This window comes from Oncorhynchus clarkii, chromosome 6, assembly GCF_045791955.1.
Source record: "Oncorhynchus clarkii lewisi isolate Uvic-CL-2024 chromosome 6, UVic_Ocla_1.0, whole genome shotgun sequence".
In the NCBI taxonomy this organism is placed as follows: Eukaryota; Metazoa; Chordata; class Actinopteri; order Salmoniformes; family Salmonidae; genus Oncorhynchus; species Oncorhynchus clarkii.
The window spans coordinates 6,724,121-6,746,698 of NC_092152.1; the positions used below are offsets into that span (position 1 = coordinate 6,724,121).

The 22,578-nt window shown below is 36.8% G+C and overlaps 1 protein-coding gene and 1 long non-coding RNA gene across 2 annotated transcripts in view; both read right to left on the reverse strand.

Annotated features, from left to right (window-relative positions):
* Nucleotides 1–516: 516 nt before the first annotated feature.
* Nucleotides 517–22,578, reverse strand: part of LOC139410579 (golgin subfamily A member 6-like protein 4) — a 36,132-nt gene continuing 14,070 nt past the window's right edge. The window contains exons 4-8 of the mRNA XM_071155875.1: nucleotides 3,705–3,806; nucleotides 2,736–3,434; nucleotides 2,482–2,550; nucleotides 1,157–1,851; nucleotides 517–1,011 (exon numbers count right to left, since the gene is read on the reverse strand). Of these exons, the coding sequence (XP_071011976.1) occupies nucleotides 1,742–1,851; nucleotides 2,482–2,550; nucleotides 2,736–3,434; nucleotides 3,705–3,806 (980 nt within the window). The 3' untranslated portion in view covers nucleotides 517–1,011; nucleotides 1,157–1,741. The remainder of the gene's footprint in view (nucleotides 1,012–1,156; nucleotides 1,852–2,481; nucleotides 2,551–2,735; nucleotides 3,435–3,704; nucleotides 3,807–22,578) is intronic.
* LOC139410584 (uncharacterized) lies at nucleotides 6,967–22,131 on the reverse strand. Its single transcript, XR_011634517.1, has 3 exons — nucleotides 22,044–22,131; nucleotides 16,198–16,241; nucleotides 6,967–6,984 (listed from the first exon to the last, which is right to left on the reverse strand). It is a non-coding gene; the product is annotated as an uncharacterized lncRNA (long non-coding RNA).

A 22,578-nucleotide genomic window follows, 5' to 3' on the forward strand; every position in this document is an offset into this window, starting at 1 on the left:
CATATTAAAAGAACCATGGACACTTACCACGCCGCATATTGGTCCTCTGATCCTTTTCCCTGACAATGTGTTACCTTTAGTATCCATTCCTCTGTCATTTCGCCTAGAATCTTCAACCCAAAACATGTTTTCCTGTGTCAAATTTAGCCAATTTCTCCTCCGGAATCCACAATATTTACATGTGGTCCTCTAACACTTTCTCTCACCAAGGCAGCCACCTCAGCCATTCCCTCTGCTTTATGATTACCTATGGAGATTTGATCTGTACGACTAGTATGAGGATCACATTTCACCACTGTTCATTTACTGGGTAACTAACATGCTTCTAATAATGCCTAATAATGCCTCATTTCTCCTTCTCCCTCACCTCCCTCATCTCCATCACTTATGTTTTAGTGGTGTGTGTGTTTGGAGTATTCAGGAGTTGTGTGTGTGTGTGTGTGTGTGTGTGTGGAGTATTTGTGGAAACTATGAACTCTGCTCCCTCTCCTCTCTCTGTGAGCGAGTGTGTTTATATTCCACATGTCTGTACAATCACTTCAGAGTCTGGGGTTAGAAACCATGTGGAGTCTGGTCTGTTGTCACGATCGTCGTAGTGAGGAGACCAAAGCACAGCGTGATGTGAAGATATATTTTTAATGTAAGATGAATGAACACGAAGTACACTAAACAAACCAACAACATGACCACTAACAACACTGAGTACAAACATGCAACATCACATAGACAATCACCCACAGATTACCCAAGGAATATGGCTTCCTAAATATGGTTCCCAATCAGAGACAACGATAAACAGCTGCCTCTAATTGAGAAACAATCTAGGCAACCATAGACATACAAAACACCTAGACTAGTAAACAACCCCATAAACATACAAAAACCCCAGACAGGACAAAAACCCTAGACAGGACAAAAACCCCAGACAGGACAAAAACCCCAGACAGGACAAAAACCCTAGACAGGACAAAAACCCTAGACAGGACAAAAACCCCAGACAGGACAAAAACCCTAGACAGGACAAAAACCCCAGACAGGACAAAAACCCCAGACAGGACAAAAACCCTAGACAGGACAAAAACCCATAGACAGTACAAAAACCCCAGACAGGACAAAAACCCTAGACAGGACAAAAACCCATAGACAGGACAAAAACCCTAGACAGGACAAAAACCCCAGACAGGACAAAAACCCATAGACAGGACAAAAACCCTAGACAGGACAAAAACCCTAGACAGGACAAAAACCCTAGACAGGACAAAAACCCTAGACAGTACAAAACCCTTAGACAGGACAAAAACCCTAGACAGTACAAAAACCCTAGACAGGACAAAAACCCTAGACAGGACAAAAACCCAAGACAGGACTAAAACCCTAGACAGTACAAAAACCCTAGACAGGACTAAAACCCTAGACAGGACAAAACCCCTAGACAGGACAAAAACCCTAGACAGGACAAAAACCCCAGACAGGACAAAAACCCATAGACAGGACAAAAACCCTAGACAGGACAAAACCCCTAGACAGGACAAAACCCCTAGACAGGACTAAAACACAACAAACCACCCCTTGTCACACCCTGACCTAACCAAAATAATAAAGAAAACAAGGATAACTAAGGTCAGGGCGTGACATCTGTAGACCTCTCACTCTCCTCAACATTAAATAACTCTTACGGACAGATTGGTTTGGAGCCAGAGTCTCGTGTGGATCAGAAGACTGTGTTGGCTTCCACCAGTCTTCAGGTGTCAGATATGGTGACTTGGTTCACCGAACCACAAGGAGGTAACTCCATGCTGTGTCTCCTCCTCAGTGGAAGTGTGGGGTCTGTATCTGAGGTCTCTCCTCCCACTGTAACACAACATAGAGAACTGGTCAACATACTGACTCATCAGAGACACATTTAAAACATAGTATAAACAAACTACAAATACATTACACATCATAGTGAAATATAGATTATTGGAGAAAATAGAGAATATCAAGATTGATGACAGTTTGAGACAATATTGATAACTCACTAAGGGAAGGATGGTCACTATAGACTAGAAACAGTAGGAGACAACAGGACAATATTGATAACTCACTAAGTGAAGGATGGTCCACTATAGACTAGAAACAGTAGGAGACAACAGGACAATATTGATAACTCACTAAGTGAAGGATGGTCACTATAGACTAGAAACAGTAGGAGACAACCGGACAATATTGATAACTCACTAAGTGAAGGATGGTCCACTATAGACTAGAAACAGTAGGAGACAACAGGACAATATTGATAACTCACTGGATGGAGGAAGGTTGATGATGTTTCTCCTGGGAGTATGGAACCTGTATCTGACGTCTCTCCATGTTCTAAAATAATAGAACAACCATTTAGAATGGGAACATTTACCTCAGTGACACATGAAGGCACATATACCTACTGAAGGGGAGTTCTGGGTTTCTACTGAAATGTTAAGTCTCACATATCTCACTCACCAGTCATCTGGGCTGAGATCTCTCTTCTCAGTCTCTCTACCTCAGTCTTCACATCACATATCTGTTGAGCTGAAATAACAAAGGAGGACTAGGATCTGAATTCTGTGTTAAAGACTTTAGACAGAAATATGATGCAGAGGGAAAGTATGAAGTGATGGACAACAATATTCACAACTCAGTGGAGAGTCGACAATAACCTGAGAATTGAGGAAAGTACAGAAGACTAAATGTATTAATGGTGTGAATAATCTTACCCAGTTCAGCATTTTCATTGTTGACATCCTCCACCTGTTTGTCTCTCTCCTTTAACTGGTTCTCTCTCTCCTCTAGTAGGTTGTCTTTCTCTTCTACTTCCTGTCTCCTCTCTTCTACTTCCTGTCTCCTCTCTTTTAGTTCATTTTCTTTTCCCTCCAGTAGTTTCTCTCTCTCTTCCAGTAGTCTGTCCTTCTCTCCCAGTCTGTGGTTCCTGTCCTCTAGTTGAATGTCTCTATCCTTTAGTTGTTTGACTCTCTCTTCCAGTAGTCTGTCCTTCTCTCCCAGTCTGTGGTTCCTGTCCTCTAGTTGAAGGTCTTTTTCCTGCAGTAGGACTCTGAAGTTCTCTACTTGGCTGTTCTTGTCCTGCAGGTTCTTTCTCAGAGCCTCTAGTTGAATGTCTCTATCCTTTAGTTGCTTGTCTTTCTCTTCCAGTTGGTTTTCTTTCTCTTCTAATAGTTTCTCCCTCTGTTCCATTATCTGGTTCTTCTCCTCCAGGAGTCTCTCTTTCTCTCTCACTTCCTGGGTCATATCATCCAGTTGTGTGTCTTTCTCTCTCACTTCCTGGGTCATATCATCCAGTTGTCTGTCTTTCTCTCTCACTTCCTGGGTCATATCATCCAGTTGTGTGTCTTTCTCCTTTAGTTGTTTCATCATCTCCTGTCTTAATTTCTCTTTTAATTCTTTTTCCATCTTCAACTCTGAGAATAATTAACATATTTAATTGGTTGTTTGAATAAGTAATGTATTAATTCATTCAATAGTATGTCTATAAAGACATTATCATTTGATGGAGGTGGTACAATTATTAGTAATTATTTCCTCCAGTCAACAGTTATCTGAGCTGAACCAATCATCAACTGGTCTATTGACTATTTGATACATTACAAATGAATTAGTCTGAAAAACTGAATGACATCACTCATGTTCCCTGATTCAATCCTCTCTCCTCCAGATTCTCTCATACTTACCAAGCTCACCAGCTGATGCCTCCCTCTTCAGCTTGTCCTCCTGGGTCTCACGTTGTAAATACCGTGATCCTGAGTCTATGGTGTAAAACAGAGAGGTGAGTTCTGTGTGGTAGACGACATCACTATATACAGAACAAACAGGACCAATCAGATTTCTCCTGTCACTCAAGCCTCCCTCATGTAGGGACTGTGGGCACCAATGAGATCTGGTTAACTTCATAAATAATGTTGTTTTGATATTGGCCTATCTCTGATCAAATGATTATTGTCATTGTTTGTGATAACCAGCATTGGGCTCTATGGTAGATACAGGATATTGTGTCAGGAGGCAGGGTTCTATGGAATATACATTCAGTAGAATGTGAAGAACATATGACATCATAATACAACCTTACTCACGTCGTGAACATAACATTGAGAACATAATTTTCTTAACAACTTTGGAGTGTGAACTGTTGACCTCTATGCCAGATATATTGTGGGAGGGCTATAATATAAAATTCTGGATAATTTACAGAACATCTATACATCTTAATCCAACCTACCTTGAGAACATTTGGGGAGAGTTTTGATAAATGTAAAGAAACTGATTTAATTTGTTCCCTTGAAGAAGACACACTGCTGTTCACAAGGCCTGTAGTTTTTATAGTATCAGATTAACACTCTGGTCTGTTCTTTGTCTTGTGTTATTGGTTGTCAATAAACAAAACGGATAAATAAGTAATTACTCACCAAATCCTGATCATCCATTATCCAAGATGGAGAGTCATGAATAATGATCATGTAAAACAGAATGCATTAGTTATTATTGTTCATTGAATTTCTGTCTCATTACATAATTTAATGAAATACCATACATCATATTGGAATGACTGTTCATCACATTCATTACTAATGTACATCTAGGGAAAGGGATGTAAGCAGTGCTACTATTGGAACAGTCTAAACCTCACAGAATGATTCATACTAGGACATCAAACTGAATTCAAGCTGATTCCATGTTCATTTTGGAGTGTGAAATGTTGACCTCTATAGCAGATATATAGTGGGAGGACTATGTGAAATATTGACCTCTATAGCAGATATATAGTGGGAGGACTATGTGAAATATTGACCTCTATGGCAGATATATAATGGGAGGACTATGTGAAATATTGACCTCTATAGCAGATATATAATGGGAGGACTATGTGTAATATTGACCTCTATGGCAGATATATAGTGGGAGGACTATGTGAAATATTGACCTCTATGACAGATATATAGTGGGAGAACTATGTGAAATGTTGACCTCCATAGCAGATATATTGTGGGAGAACTATTATATGAAAATTCTGGATAATTTGAAGAACATCTATACATCTTAATCCAACCTACCTTGAGAACATTTGGGGAGAGTTTTGATAAATGTAAAGAAACTGATTTAATTTGTAGCCTTGAAGAAGACACACTGCTGTTCACAAGGCCTGTAGTTTTTATAGTATCAGATTAACACTCTGGTCTGTTCTTTGTCTTGTGTTATTGGTTGTCAATAAACAAAACAGACAAATAAGTAATTACTCACTCTCATCTGATCATCCATTATCCAAGATGGAGAGTCATGAATAATGATCATGTAAAACAGAATGCATTAGTTATTATTGTTCATTGAATTTCTGTCTCATTACATAATTTAATTAAATACCATACATCATATTGATATGACTGTTCATCACACTCATTCTTAATGTACATCTAGGGAAAGGGATATAAGCAGCACTACTATGTGAGCAGTCTGAGAATGACTGAATGCTTCATAATAAGACATCAAGCTAAATTCAAGCTGATTCTATTTTCATTTTGGTGAGTGAAATGTTGACCTCTATAGCAGATATATTGTGGGAGGACTATGTGAAATATTGACCTCTATAGCAGATATATAGTGGGAGGACTATGTGAAATATTGACCTCTATAGCAGATATATAGTGGGAGGACTAAGTGAAATATTGACCTCTATGGCAGATATTTTGTGGGAGGGCTAAGTGAAATATTGACCTCAATGTCAGATATATTGTGAACATTTTGGGAGAGTTTTGATAAATTTAAAGAAACTGATTTAATTTGTAGCCTTGAAGAAAACACACTGCTGTTCACAAGGCCTGTAGTTTTTATAGTATCAGATTGACACTCTGGTCTGTTCTTTGCCTTGTGTTATTGGTTGTCAATAAACAAAACAGACAAATAAGTAATTACTCACATGGTGCTGATCATCCATTATCCAAGATGGAGAGTCATGAATAATGATCATGTAAAACAGAATGCATTAGTTATTATTGTTCATTGAATTTCTGTCTCATTACATAATTTAATGAAATACCATACATCATATTGGAATGACTGTTCATCACATTCATTACTAATGTACATCTAGGGAAAGGGATATAAGCAGTGCTATGTGAAATGTTGACCTCTATGACAGATATATAATGGGAGGACTATGTGAAATATTGACCTCTATAGCAGATATATAATGGGAGGACTATGTGAAATATTGACCTCTATAGCAGATATATAATGGGAGGACTATGTGAATTATTGACCTCTATAGCAGATATATAATGGGAGGACTATGTGAAATATTGACCTCCATGGCAGATATATAGTGGGAGAACTATGTGAAATGTTGACCTCCATAGCAGATATATTGTGGGAGGACTATGTGAAATGTTGACCTCCATAGCAGATATATTGTGGGAGATCTATGATATGAAAATTCTGGATAATTTGAAGAACATCTATGCATCTTAATCCAACCTACCTTGAGAACATTTTGGGAGAGTTTTGATAAATGTAAAGAAACTGATTTAATTTGTAGCCTTGAAGAAAACACACTGCTGTTCACAAGGCCTGTAGTTTTTATAGTATCAAATTAACACTCTGGTCTGTTCTTTGTCTTGTGTTATTGGTTGTCAATAAACAAAACAGACAAATAAGTAATTACTCACCCTCATCTGATCATCCATTATCCAAGATGGAGAGTCATGAATAATGATCATGTAAAACAGAATGCATTAGTTATTATTGTTCATTGAATTTTTGTCTCATTACATAATTTAATGAAATACCATACATCATATTGGAATGACTGTTCATCACATTCATTACTAATGTACATCTAGGGAAAGGGATATAAGCAGCACTACTATGTGAGCAGTCTGAGAATGACTGAATGCTTCATAATAAGACATCAAGCTAAATTCAAGCTGATTCTATTTTAATTTTGGAGTGTGAAATATTGACCTCTATGGCAGATACAGTGCCTTGCGAAAGTATTCGGCCCCCTTGAACTTTGCGACCTTTTGCCACATTTCAGGCTTCAAACATAAAGATATAAAACTGTATTTTTTTGTGAAGAATCAACAACAAGTGGGACACAATCATGAAGTGGAACGACATTTATTGGATATTTCAAACTTTTTTAACAAATCAAAAACTGAAAAATTGGGCGTGCAAAATTATTCAGCCCCCTTAAGTTAATACTTTGTAGCGCCACCTTTTGCTGCGATTACAGCTGTAAGTCGCTTGGGGTATGTCTCTATCAGTTTTGCACATCGAGAGACTGACATTTTTTCCCATTCCTCCTTGCAAAACAGCTCGAGCTCAGTGAGGTTGGATGGAGAGCATTTGTGAACAGCAGTTTTCAGTTCATTCCACAGATTCTCGATTGGATTCAGGTCTGACTTGGCCATTCTAACACCTGGATATGTTTATTTTTGAACCATTCCATTGTAGATTTTGCTTTATGTTTTGGATCATTGTCTTGTTGGAAGACAAATCTCCGTCCCAGTCTCAGGTCTTTTGCAGACTCCATCAGGTTTTCTTCCAGAATGGTCCTGTATTTGGCTCCATCCATCTTCCCATCAATTTTAACCATCTTCCCTGTCCCTGCTGAAGAAAAGCAGGCCCAAACCATGATGCTGCCACCACCATGTTTGACAGTGGGGATGGTGTGTTCAGCGTGATGAGCTGTGTTGCTTTTACGCCAAACATAACGTTTTGCATTGTTGCCAAAAAGTTCCATTTTGGTTTCATCTGACCAGAGCACCTTCTTCCACATGTTTGGTGTGTCTCCCAGGTGGCTTGTGGCAAACTTTAAACAACACTTTTTATGGATATCTTTAAGAAATGGCTTTCTTCTTGCCACTCTTCCATAAAGGCCAGATTTGTGCAATATACGACTGATTGTTGTCCTATGGACAGAGTCCCCCACCTCAGCTGTAGATCTCTGCAGTTCATCCAGAGTGATCATGGGCCTCTTGGCTGCATCTCTGATCAGTCTTCTCCTTGTATGAGCTGAAAGTTTAGAGGGACGGCCAGGTCTTGGTAGATTTGCAGTGGTCTGATACTCCTTCCATTTCAATATTATCGCTTGCACAGTGCTCCTTGGTATGTTTAAAGCTTGGGAAATCTTTTTGTATCCAAATCCGGCTTTAAACTTCTTCACAACAGTATCTCGGACCTGCCTGGTGTGTTCCTTGTTCTTCATGATGCTCTCTGCGCTTTTAACGGACCTCTGAGACTATCACAGTGCAGGTGCATTTATACGGAGACTTGATTACACACAGGTGGATTGTATTTATCATCATTAGTCATTTAGGTCAACATTGGATCATTCAGAGATCCTCACTGAACTTCTGGAGAGAGTTTTCTGCACTGAAAGTAAAGGGGCTGAATAATTTTGCACGCACAGTTTTTCAGTTTTTGATTTGTTAAAAAAGTTTGAAATATCCAATAAATGTCGTTCCACTTCATGATTGTGTCCCACTTGTTGTTGATTCTTCACAAAAAAATACAGTTTTATATCTTTATGTTTGAAGCCTGAAATGTGGCAAAAGGTCGCAAAGTTCAAGGGGGCCGAATTCTTTCGCAAGGCACTGTATATTGTGAAAGGGAAAGGAAAGGGGGATACCTAGTCAGCTGTCCAACTGAATGTTTTCAACTGAGTTGTGTCTTCCGCATTTAACTCAACCCCTCTAAAATGTTGAGCTCTACAACAGATATTTTGTGGGAGGGATATGTGAAATGTTGACCTCTTTGGCAGATATATTGCGGGAGAACTATGTGAAATGTTGACCTCTATAGCAGATATATTTTGGGAGGACTATGTGAAATGTTGACCTCTATGACAGATATATAGTGGGAGGACTATATGAAATATTGACCTCTATGGCAGATATATAATGGGAGGACTATGTGAAATATTGACCTCTATGGCAGATATATAGTGGGAGGACTTTGTGAAATATTGACCTCTATAGCAGATATACTGTGGGAGGACTATGTGAAATATTGACCTCTATGGCAGATATATAGTGGGAGGACTATGTGAAATATTGACCTCTATGGCAGATATATAATGGGAGGACTATGTGAAATATTGACCTCAATGCCAGATATATTGTGGGAGGGCTAAGTGAAATATTGACCGCAATGCCAGATATATTGTGGGAGGGCTATGTGAAATGTTGACCTCAATGCCAGATATATTGTGGGAGGGCTATGTGAAATATTGACCTCAATGTCAGATATATTGTGGGAGGACTAAGTGAAATATTGACCTCAATGCCAGATATATTGTGGGAGGCCTATGTGAAATGTTGACCTCAATGCCAGATATATTGGTGGAGGGCTATGTGAAATGTTGACCGCAATGCCAGATATATTGTGGGAGGGCTATGTGAAATGTTGACCTCAATGCCAGATATATTGTGGGAGGGCTATGTGAAATATTGACCTCAATGTCAGATATATTGTGGGAGGACTAAGTGAAATATTGACCTCTATAGCAGATATATTGTGGGAGGGTTATGTGAAATATTGACCTCAATGTCAGATATATTGTGAACATTTTGGGAGAGTTTTGATAAATGTAAAGAAACTGATTTAATTTGTAGCCTTGAAGAAGACACACTGCTGTTCACAAGGCCTGTAGTTTTTATAGTATCAGATTAACACTCTGGTCTGTTCTTTGTCTTGTGTTATTGGTTGTCAATAAACAAAACAGACAAATAAGTAATTACTCACATGGTGCTGATCATCCATTATCCAAGATGGAGAGTCATGAATAATGATCATGTAAAACAGAATGCATTAGTTATTATTGTTCATTGAATTTCTGTCTCATTACATAATTTAATGAAATACCATACATCATATTGGAATGACTGTTCATCACATTCATTACTAATGTACATCTAGGGAAAGGGATGTAAGCAGTGCTACTATGTGAGCAGTCTGAGAATGACTAAATGCTTCATAATAAGACATCAAACTAAATTTAAGCGGATTCTATTTTCATTTTGGTGAGTGAAATGTTGACCTCTATGGCATATATATTGTGGGAGGTTTATGGTATTGATCCTGATCATCCATTATCCAAGATGGAGAGGAATGAATATTGATAATGTATAACAAAATGTATGAGTTATTACAGTTACATTCAATCCAATTTCAGTCACATTACATTATTCAATCAAATACCACACATCATATTGATATGACTGTTCATCACATTCATTACTAATGTACATCTAGGGAAAGGGATGTAAGCAGTGCTACTATTGGAACAGTCTAAACATCACAGAATGATTCATACTGGGACATCAAACTGAATTCAAGCTGATTCCATGTTCATTTTGGTGTGTGAAATATTGACCTCTATAGCAGATATATAGTGGGAGGACTATGTGAAATATTGACCTCTATGGCAGATATATAGTGGGAGGACTATGTGAAATATTGACCTCTATAGCAGATATATAGTGGGAGGACTATGTGAAATGTTGACCTCTATAGCAGATATATAATGGGAGGACTATGTGAAATATTGACCTCTATAGCAGATATATAGTGGGAGGACTATGTGAAATATTGACCTCTATGGCAGATATATAATGGGAGGACTATGTGAAATATTGATAGGATTGTGGAGCAGATGGGCCCTCTGAACTACCAAGTGGTGACAGTGGACACCGGTGAAGATATGTGGATGTGTTCAACCCTCCGTTCAGAAGAGTCTTTACTACCTTTAACCAGGATCGGATCCACTCATTGCTTCCTTTAGACAACACATCTTATTATTTATGGTTGTGTGGTAAAAGAGTTGATATTTGATTGTATGATTTGAGACTGGGTTCACGCTACACTTTATAAACGGACAAATATTGCGTGACTAAGGTGACTTGAGTTCACTGAACTCATTTACTGGGCTGGACTCTTTTAGGCCTGAGGAACAGGACATTTCTGGAGGAACCAGAGCTCATTATTTGTTATATTATTATGTGTGTGATCATTTATGTTGGTAATACAACCCACGCAAAGAATACTGTCGTTTGAACTTATTTCCAATGTTTTAAGGGTTTATGAAAAGTGTATGTCCATCCTGACTTTTACATGAGTCCTTTGTATTGGTGTAGACTTGACGAACCAGACAGCACTCATTCCGTCCAAAACCAAAAGGAGAAATCCATTTTTTCTCTGGTAGGCACAACCTACCTGGCACCCCTACAAACAGCCCTACTATGTGAGCAGTCTGAGAATGACTGAATGCTTCATAATAAGACATCAAGATGATTTTATTTTCATTTTGGTGTGTGAAATGTTGAGCTCTATAGCATATATTTTGTGGGAGATCTATGATATTAAAATTCTGGATAATTTGAAGAACATCTATACATCTTAATCCAACCTACCTTGAGAACATTTTGGGAGAGTTTTGATAAATGTAAAGAAACTGATTTAATTTGTAGCCTTGAAGAAGACACACTGCTGTTCACAAGGCCTGTAGTTTTTATAGTATCAGATTAACACTCTGGTCTGTTCTTTGTCTTGTGTTATTGGTTGTCAATAAACAAAACAGACAAATAAGTAATTACTCACATGGTGCTGATCATCCATTATCCAAGATGGAGAGTCATGAATATTGATCATGTAAAACAGAATGCATTAGTTATTATTGTTCATTGAATTTCTGTCTCATTACATAATTTAATGAAATACCATACATCATATTGGAATGACTGTTCATCACATTCATTACTAATGTACATTTAGGGAAAGGGATGTAAGCAGCGCTACTATTGGAACAGTCTAAACATCACAGAATGATTCATACTAGGACATCAAACTGAATTCAAGCTGATTCCATGTTCATTTTGGAGTGTGAAATGTTGACCTCTATAGCAGATATATAGTGGGAGGACTATGTGAAATATTGACCTCTATAGCAGATATATAGTGGGAGGACTATGTGAAATATTGACCTCTATGGCAGATATATAATGGGAGGACTATGTGAAATATTGACCTCTATAGCAGATATATAATGGGAGGACTATGTGAAATATTGACCTCTATGACAGATATATAGTGGGAGAACTATGTGAAATGTTGACCTCCATAGCAGATATATTGTGGGAGAACTATGATATGAAAAGTCTGGATAATTTGAAGAAAATCTATACATATTAATCCAAACTACCTTGAGAACATTTTGGGAGAGTATTGATAAATGTAAAGAAACTGATTTAATTTGTAGCCTTGAAGAAGACACACTGCTGTTCACAAGGCCTGTAGTTTTTATAGTATCAGATTAACACTCTGGTCTGTTCTTTGTCTTGTGTTACTGGTTGTCAATAAACAAAACAGACAAATAAGTAATTACTCACTCCATCCTGATCATCCATTATCCAAGATGGAGAGTCATGAATAATGATCATGTAAAACAGAATGCATTAGTTATTATTGTTCATTGAATTTCTGTCTCATTACATAATTTAATGAAATACCATACATCATATTGGAATGACTGTTCATCACATTCATTACTAATGTACATCTAGGGAAAGGGATGTAAGCAGTGCTACTATTGGAACAGTCTAAACATCACAGAATGATTCATACTGGGACATCAAACTGAATTCAAGCTGATTCCATGTTCATTTTGGTGTGTGAAATGTTGACCTCTATAGCAGATATATAGTGGGAGGACTATGTGAAATATTGACCTCTATAGCAGATATATAGTGGGAGGACTATGTGAAATATTGACCTCTATGGCAGATATATAATGGGAGGACTATGTGAAATATTGATAGGATTGTGGAGCAGATGGGCCCTCTGAACTACCAAGTGGTGACAGTGGACACCGGTGAAGATATGTGGATGTGTTCAACCCTCCGTTCAGAAGAGTCTTTACTACCTTTAACCAGGATCGGATCCACTCATTACTTCCTTTAGACAACACATCTTATTATTTATGGTTGTGTGGTAAAAGAGTTGATATTTGATTGTATGATTTGAGACTGGGTTCACGCTACACTTTATAAACGGACAAATATTGCGTGACTAAGGTGACTTGAGTTCACTGAACTCATTTACTGGGCTGGACTCTTTTAGGCCTGAGGAACAGGACATTTCTGGAGGAACCAGAGCTCATTATTTGTTATATTATTATGTGTGTGATCATTTATGTTGGTAATACAACCCACGCAAAGAATACTGTTGTTTGAACTTATTTCCAATGTTTTAAGGGTTTATGAAAAGTGTATGTCCATCCTGACTTTTACATGAGTCCTTTGTATTGGTGTAGACTTGACGAACCAGACAGCACTCATTCCGTCCAAAACCAAAAGGAGAAATCCATTTTTTCTCTGGTAGGCGCAACCTACCTGGCACCCCTACAAACAGCCCTACTATGTGAGCAGTCTGAGAATGACTGAATGCTTCATAATAAGACATCAAGATGATTTTATTTTCATTTTGGTGTGTGAAATGTTGAGCTCTATAGCATATATTTTGTGGGAGATCTATGATATTAAAATTCTGGATAATTTGAAGAACATCTATACATCTTAATCCAACCTACCTTGAGAACATTTTGGGAGAGTTTTGATAAATGTAAAGAAACTGATTTAATTTGTAGCCTTGAAGAAGACACACTGCTGTTCACAAGGCCTGTAGTTTTTATAGTATCAGATTAACACTCTGGTCTGTTCTTTGTCTTGTGTTATTGGTTGTCAATAAACAAAACAGACAAATAAGTAATTACTCACCCCATACTGATCATCCATTATCCAAGATGGAGAGTCATGAATAATGATCATGTAAAACAGAATGCATTAGTTATTATTGTTCATTGAATTTCTGTCTCATTACATAATTTAATGAAATACCATACATCATATTGGAATGACTGTTCATCACATTCATTACTAATGTACATCTAGGGAAAGGGATGTAAGCAGCACTACTATGTGAGCAGTCTGAAAATGACTGAATGCTTCATAATAAGACATCAAGCTAAATTCAAGCGGATTCTATTTTCATTTTGGTGAGTGAAATGTTGACCTCTATGGCAGATATATTGTGGGAGGTTTATGGTATTGATCCTGATCATCCATTATCCAAGATGGAGAGGAATGAATATTGATAATGTTTAACAAAATGTATGAGTTATTACAGTTACATTCAATCCAATTTCAGTCACATTACATAATTCAATCAAATACCATACATCATATTGATATGACTGGTCATCACATTCATTACCAATGTACATCTAGGGAAAGGGATGTAAGCAGTGCTACTATTGGAACAGTCTAAACATCACAGAATGATTCATACTGGGACATCAAACTGAATTCAAGCTGATTCCATGTTCATTTTGGTGTGTGAAATGTTGACCTCTATAGCAGATATATAGTGGGAGGACTATGTTAAATATTGACCTCCATAGCAGATATATTGTGGGAGAACTATGATATGAAAAGTCTGGATAATTTGAAGAAAATCTATACATATTAATCCAAACTACCTTGAGAACATTTGGGGAGAGTTTTGATAAATGTAAAGAAACTGATTTAATTTGTAGCCTTGAAGAAGACACACTGCTGTTCACAAGGCCTGTAGTTTTTATAGTATCAGATTAACACTCTGGTCTGTTCTTTGTCTTGTGTTATTGGTTGTCAATAAACAAAACAGACAAATAAGTAATTACTCACTCCATCCTGATCATCCATTATCCAAGATGGAGAGTCATGAATAATGATCATGTAAAACAGAATGCATTAGTTATTATTGTTCATTGCATTTCTGTCTCATTACATAATTTAATGAAATACCATACATCATATTGATATGACTGTTCATCACATTCATTACTAATGTACATCTAGGGAAAGGGATGTAAGCAGTGCTACTATTGGAACAGTCTAAACATCACAGAATGATTCATACTGGGACATCAAACTGAATTCAAGCTGATTCCATGTTCATTTTGGAGTGTGAAATGATGACCTCTATAGGAGATATATAGTGGGAGGACTATGTGAAATATTGACGTCTATGGCAGATATATTGTGGAAGGACTATGTGAAATATTTACCTCTATGGCAGATATATAATGGGAGGACTATGTGAAATATTGACCTCTGTATCAGATATATAGTGGGAGGACTATGTGAAATATTGACCTCTATAGCAGATATATAGTGGGAGGACTATGTGAAATATTGACCTCTATAGCAGATATATAGTGGGAGGACTATGTGAAATATTGACCTCTATAGCAGATATATAAATGGGAGGGCTATGTGAAATATTGACCTCAATGTCAGATATATTGTGAACATTTTGGGAGAGTTTTGATAAATTTAAAGAAACTGATTTAATTTGTAGCCTTGAAGAAGACACACTGCTGTTCACAAGGCCTGTAGTTTTTATAGTAGAAGATTAACACTCTGGTCTGTTCTTTGTCTTGTGTTATTGGTTGTCAATAAACAAAACAGACAAATAAGTAATTACTCACCTAATACTGATCATCCATTATCCAAGATGGAGAGTCATGAATAATGATCATGTGAAACAGAATGCATTAGTTATTATTGTTCATTGAATTTCTGTCTCATTACATAATTTAATGAAATACCATACATCATATTGGAATGACTGTTCATCACATTCATTACTAATGTACATCTAGGGAAAGGGATATAAGCAGTGCTACTATTGGAACAGTCTAAACATCACAGAATGATTCATACTAGGACATCAAACTGAATTCAAGCTGATTCCATGTTCATTTTGGAGTGAGAAATGTTGACCTCAAAAGCAGATATATAATGGGAGAACTATGTGAAATATTGACCTCTATAGCAGATATATAATGGGAGAACTATGTGAAATATTGACCTCTGTGGCAGATATATAGTGGGAGGACTATGTGAAATATTGACCTCTATAGCAGATATATAGTGGGAGGACTATGTGAAATATTGACCTCTATGGCAGATATATAGTGGGAGGACTATGTGAAATATTGACCTCTGTGGCAGATATATAGTGGGAGGACTATGTGAAATATTGACCTCTATAGCAGATATATAATGGGAGGACTATGTGAAATATTGACCTCTATAGCAGATATATAATGGGAGGACTATGTGAATTATTGACCTCTATAGCAGATATATAGTGGGAGGACTATGTGAAATATTGACCTCTATAGCAGATATATTGTGGGAGAACTATGTGAAATATTGACCTCCATGGCAGATATATTGTGGGAGATCTATGATATGAAAATTCTGGATAATTTGAAGAACATCTATACATATTAATCCAACCTACCTTGAGAACATTTGGGGAGAGTTTTGATAAATGTAAAGATACTGATTTAATTTGTAGCCTTGAAGAAGACACACTGCTGTTCACAAGGCCTGTAGTTTTTATAGTATCAGATTAACACTCTGGTCTGTTCTTTGTCTTGTGTTATTGGTTGTCAATAAACAAAACAGACAAATAAGTAATTACTCACGTTTTGCTGATCATCCATTATCCAAGATGGAGAGTCATGAATAATGATCATGTAAAACAGAATGCATTAGTTATTATTGTTCATTGAATTTCTGTCTCATTACATAATTTAATGAAATACCATACATCATATTGGAATGACTGTTCATCACATTCATTACTAATGTACATCTAGGGAAAGGGATATAAGCAGCACTACTATGTGAGCAGTCTGAGAATGACTGAATGCTTCATAATAAGACATCAAGCTAAATTCAAGCTGATTCTATTTTAATTTTGGAGTGTGAAATGTTGATCTCTATGGCAGATATATTGTGGGAGGTTTATGGTATTGATCCTGATCATCCATTATCCAAGATGGAGAGGAATGAATATTGATAATGTATAACAAAATGTATGAGTTATTACAGTTACATTCAATCCAATTTCAGTCACATTACATAATTTAATCAAATACCATACATCATATTGATATGACTGTTCATCACATTCATTACTAATGTACATCTAGGGAAAGGGATGTAAGCAGTGCTACTATTGGAACAGTCTAAACATCACAGAATGATTCATACCAGGATATCAAACTGAATTCAAGCTGATTCCATGTTCATTTTGGAGTGTGAAATGTTGACCTCTATAGCAGATATATAGTGGGAGGACTATGTGAAATATTGACCTCTATGGCAGATATATAGTGGGAGGACTATGTGAAATATTGACCTCTATAGCAGATATATAAATGGAAGGACTATGTGAAATATTGACCTCTATGGCAGATATATAGTGGGAGGACTATGTGAAATATTGAACTCTATGGCAGATATATAATGGGAGGACTATGTGAAATATTGACCTCTATGGCAGATATAGTATGAAAGGGAAAGGAAAGGGGGATACCTAGTCAGCTGTCAAACTGAATGTTTTCAACTGAGTTGTGTCTTCCGCATTTAACTCAACCCCTCTAAAATGTTGAGCTCTACAACAGATATTTTGTGGGAGGGATATGTGAAATGTTGACCTCTTTGGCAGATATATTGCGGGAGAACTATGTGAAATGTTGACCTCTATAGCAGATATATTTTGGGAGGACTATGTGAAATGTTGACCTCTATGACAGATATATAGTGGGATGACTATGTGAAATGTTGACCTCTATGACAGATATATAGTGGGATGACTATGTGAAATATTGACCTCTATGGCAGATATATTGTGGGAGAACTATGTGAAATATTGACCTCCATGGCAGATATATTGTGGGAGATCTATGACATGAAAATTCTGGATAATTTGAAGAACATCTATACATATTAATCCAACCTACCTTGAGAACATTTGGGGAGAGTTTTGATAAATGTAAAGATACTGATTTAATTTGTAGCCTTGAAGAAGACACACTGCTGTTCACAAGGCCTGTAGTTTTTATAGTATCAGATTAACACTCTGGTCTGTTCTTTGTCTTGTGTTATTGGTTGTCAATAAACAAAACAGACAAATAAGTAATTACTCACATGGTGCTGATCATCCATTATCCAAGATGGAGAGTCATGAATAATGATCATGTAAAACAGAATGCATTAGTTATTATTGTTCATTGAATTTCTGTCTCATTACATAATTTAATGAAATACCATACATCATATTGGAATGACTGTTCATCACATTCATTACTAATGTACATCTAGGGAAAGGGATGTAAGCAGCACTACTATGTGAGCAGTCTGAGAATGACTGAATGCTTCATAATAAGACATCAAGCTAAATTCAAGCTGATTCTATTTTAATTTTGGAGTGTGAAATGTTGATCTCTATGGCAGATATATTGTGGGAGGTTTATGGTATTGATCCTGATCATCCATTATCCAAGATGGAGAGGAATGAATATTGATAATGTATAACAAAATGTATGAGTTATTACAGTTACATTCAATCCAATTTCATTCACATTACATAATTTAATCAAATACCATACATCATATTGATATGACTGTTCATCACATTCATTACTAATGTACATCTAGGGAAAGGGATGTAAGCAGTGCTACTATTGGAACAGTCTAAACATCACAGAATGATTCATACCAGGATATCAAACTGAATTCAAGCTGATTCCATGTTCATTTTGGAGTGTGAAATGTTGACCTCTATAGCAGATATATAGTGGGAGGACTATGTGAAATATTGACCTCTATGGCAGATATATAGTGGGAGGACTATGTGAAATATTGACCTCTATAGCAGATATATAAATGGAAGGACTATGTGAAATATTGACCTCTATGGCAGATATATAATGGGAGGACTATGTGAAATATTGACCTCTATGGCAGATATATAGTAGAAGGACTATGTGAAATTTTGAACTCTATGGCAGATATATAATGGGAGGACTATGTGAAATATTGAACTCTATGGCAGATATATAATGGGAGGACTATGTGAAATATTGACCTCTATGGCAGATATATAATGGGAGGACTATGTGAAATATTGACCTCAATGCCAGATATATTGTGGGAGGGCTAAGTGAAATATTGACCGCAATGCCAGATATATTGTGGGAGGGCTATGTGAAATGTTGACCTCAATGCCAGATATATTGTGGGAGGGCTATGTGAAATATTGACCTCAATGTCAGATATATTGTGGGAGGGCTAAGTGAAATATTGACCTCAATGCCAGATATATTGTGGGAGGCCGATGTGAAATGTTGACCTCAATGCCAGATATATTGGTGGACGGCTAAGTGAAATATTGACCTCTATAGCAGATATATTGTGGGAGGGTTATGTGAAATATTGACCTCAATGTCAGATATATTGTGAACATTTGGGGAGAGTTTTGATAAATGTAAAGAAACTGATTTAATTTGTAGCCTTGAAGAAGACACACTGCTGTTCACAAGGCCTGTATTTTTTATAGTATCAGATTAACACTCTGGTCTGTTCTTTGTCTTGTGTTATTGGTTGTCAATAAACAAAACAGACAAATAAGTAAATACTCACCCTCATCTGATCATCCATTATCCAAGATGGAGAGTCATGAATAATGATCATGTAAAACAGAATGCATTAGTTATTATTGTTCATTGAATTTCTGTCTCATTACATAATTTAATGAAATACCACACATCATATTGATATGACTGGTCATCACATTCATTACTAATGTACATCTAGGGAAAGGGATGTAAGCAGCACTACTATGTGAGCAGTCTGAGAATGACTGAATGCTTCATAATAAGACATCAAGCTAAATTCAAGCTGATTCTATTTTAATTTGGAGTGTGAAATGTTGATCTCTATGGCAGATATATTGTGGGAGGTTTATGGTATTGATCCTGATCATCCATTATCCAAGATGGAGAGGAATGAATATTGATAATGTATAACAAAATGTATGAGTTATTACAGTTACATTCAATCCAATTTCAGTCACATTACATAATTCAATCAAATACCATACATCATATTGACTTGACTGTTCATCACATTCATTACTAATGTACATCTAGGGAAAGGGATGTAAGCAGTGCTACTATTGGAACAGTCTAAACATCACAGAATGATTCATACCAGGATATCAAACTGAATTCAAGCTGATTCCATGTTCATTTTGGAGTATGAAATGTTGACCTCTATAGCAGATATATAGTGGGAGGACTATGTGAAATGTTGACCTCTATAGCAGATATATTTTGGGAGGACTATGTGAAATGTTGACCTCTATAGCAGATATATTTTGGGAGGACTATGTGAAATGTTGACCTCTATGACAGATATATAGTGGGATGACTATGTGAAATGTTGACCTCTATGACAGATATATTGTGGGAGGACTATGTGAAATATTGACCTCTATGGCAGATATATTGTGGGAGGACTATGTGAAATATTGACCTCTATGGCAGATATATAATGGGAGGACTATGTGAAATATTGACCTCAATGCCAGATATATTGTGGGAGGGCTAAGTGAAATATTGACCGCAATGCCAGATATATTGTGGGAGGGCTATGTGAAATGTTGACCTCAATGCCAGATATATTGTGGGAGGGCTATGTGAAATATTGACCTCAATGTCAGATATATTGTGGGAGGGCTATGTGAAATATTGACCTCAATGTCAGATATATTGTGGGAGGGCTAATTGAAATATTGACCTCAATGCCAGATATATTGTGGGAGGCCGATGTGAAATGTTGACCTCAATGCCAGATATATTGGTGGACGGCTAAGTGAAATATTGACCTCTATAGCAGATATATTGTGGGAGGGTTATGTGAAATATTGACCTCATTGTCAGATATATTGTGAACATTTTGGGAGAATTTTGATAAATGTAAAGAAACTGATTTAATTTGTAGCCTTGAAGAAGACACACTGCTGTTCACAAGGCCTGTAGTTTTTATAGTATCAGATTAACACTCTGGTCTGTTCTTTGTCTTGTGTTATTGGTTGTCAATAAACAAAACAGACAAATAAGTAAATACTCACCCTCATCTGATCATCCATTATCCAAGATGGAGAGTCATGAATAATGATCATGTAAAACAGAATGCATTAGTTATTATTGTTCATTGAATTTCTGTCTCATTACATAATTTAATGAAATACCATACATCATATTGGAATGACTGTTCATCACATTCATTACTAATGTACATCTAGGGAAAGGGATGTAAGCAGTGCTACTATTGGAACAGTCTAAACATCACAGAATGATTCATACTAGGATATCAAACTGAATTCAAGCTGATTCCATGTTCATTTTGGAGTGTGAAATGTTGACCTCTATAGCAGATATATAGTGGGAGGACTATGTGAAATATTGACCTCTATAGCAGATATATAAATGGGAGGGCTATGTGAAATATTGACCTCTATGGCAGATATATTGTGGAAGGACTATGTGAAATATTGACCTCTATGGCAGATATATAGTGGGAGGACTATGTGAAATGTTGACCTCTATGGCAGATATATAGTGGGAGGACTATGTGAAATGTTGACCTCTATGACAGATATATAGTGGGAGGACTATGTGAAATATTGACCTCTATGGCAGATATATTGTGAAAGGGAAAGGAAAGGGGGATACCTAGTCAGTTGTCCAACTGAATGTTTTCAACTGAGTTGTGTCTTCCGCATTTAACTCAACCCCTCTAAAATGTTGAGCTCTACAACAGATATTTTGTGGGAGGGATATGTGAAATGTTGACCTCTTTGGCAGATATATTGCGGGAGAACTATGTGAAATGTTGACCTCTATAGCAGATATATTTTGGGAGGACTATGTGAAATGTTGACCTCTATGACAGATATATAGTGGGAAGACTATGTGAAATATTGACCTCTATGGCAGATATATTGTGGGAGGACTATGTGAAATATTGACCTCTATGGCAGATATATAATGGGAGGACTATGTGAAATATTGACCTCTATGGGAGATATATAGTGGGAGGACTTTGTGAAATATTGACCTCTATAGCAGATATATTGTGGGAGGACTATGTGAAATATTGACCTCTATGGCAGATATATAGTGGGAGGACTATGTGAAATATTGACCTCTATGGCAGATATATAATGGGAGGACAATGTGAAATATTGACCTCAATGCCAAATATATTGTGGGAGGGCTAAGTGAAATATTGACCGCAATGCCAGATATATTGTGGGAGGGCTATGTGAAATGTTGACCTCAATGCCAGATATATTGTGGGAGGGCTATGTGAAATATTGACCTCAATGTCAGATATATTGTGGGAGGGCTAAGTGAAATATTGACCTCAATGCCAGATATATTGTGGGAGGCCTATGTGAAATATTGACCTCTATAGCAGATATATTGTGGGAGGACTATGTGAAATATTGACCTCTATGGCAGATATATAGTGGGAGGACTATGTGAAATATTGACCTCTATGGCAGATATATAATGGGAGAACTATGTGAAATATTGACCTCAATGCCAGATATATTGTGGGAGGGCTAAGTGAAATATTGACCGCAATG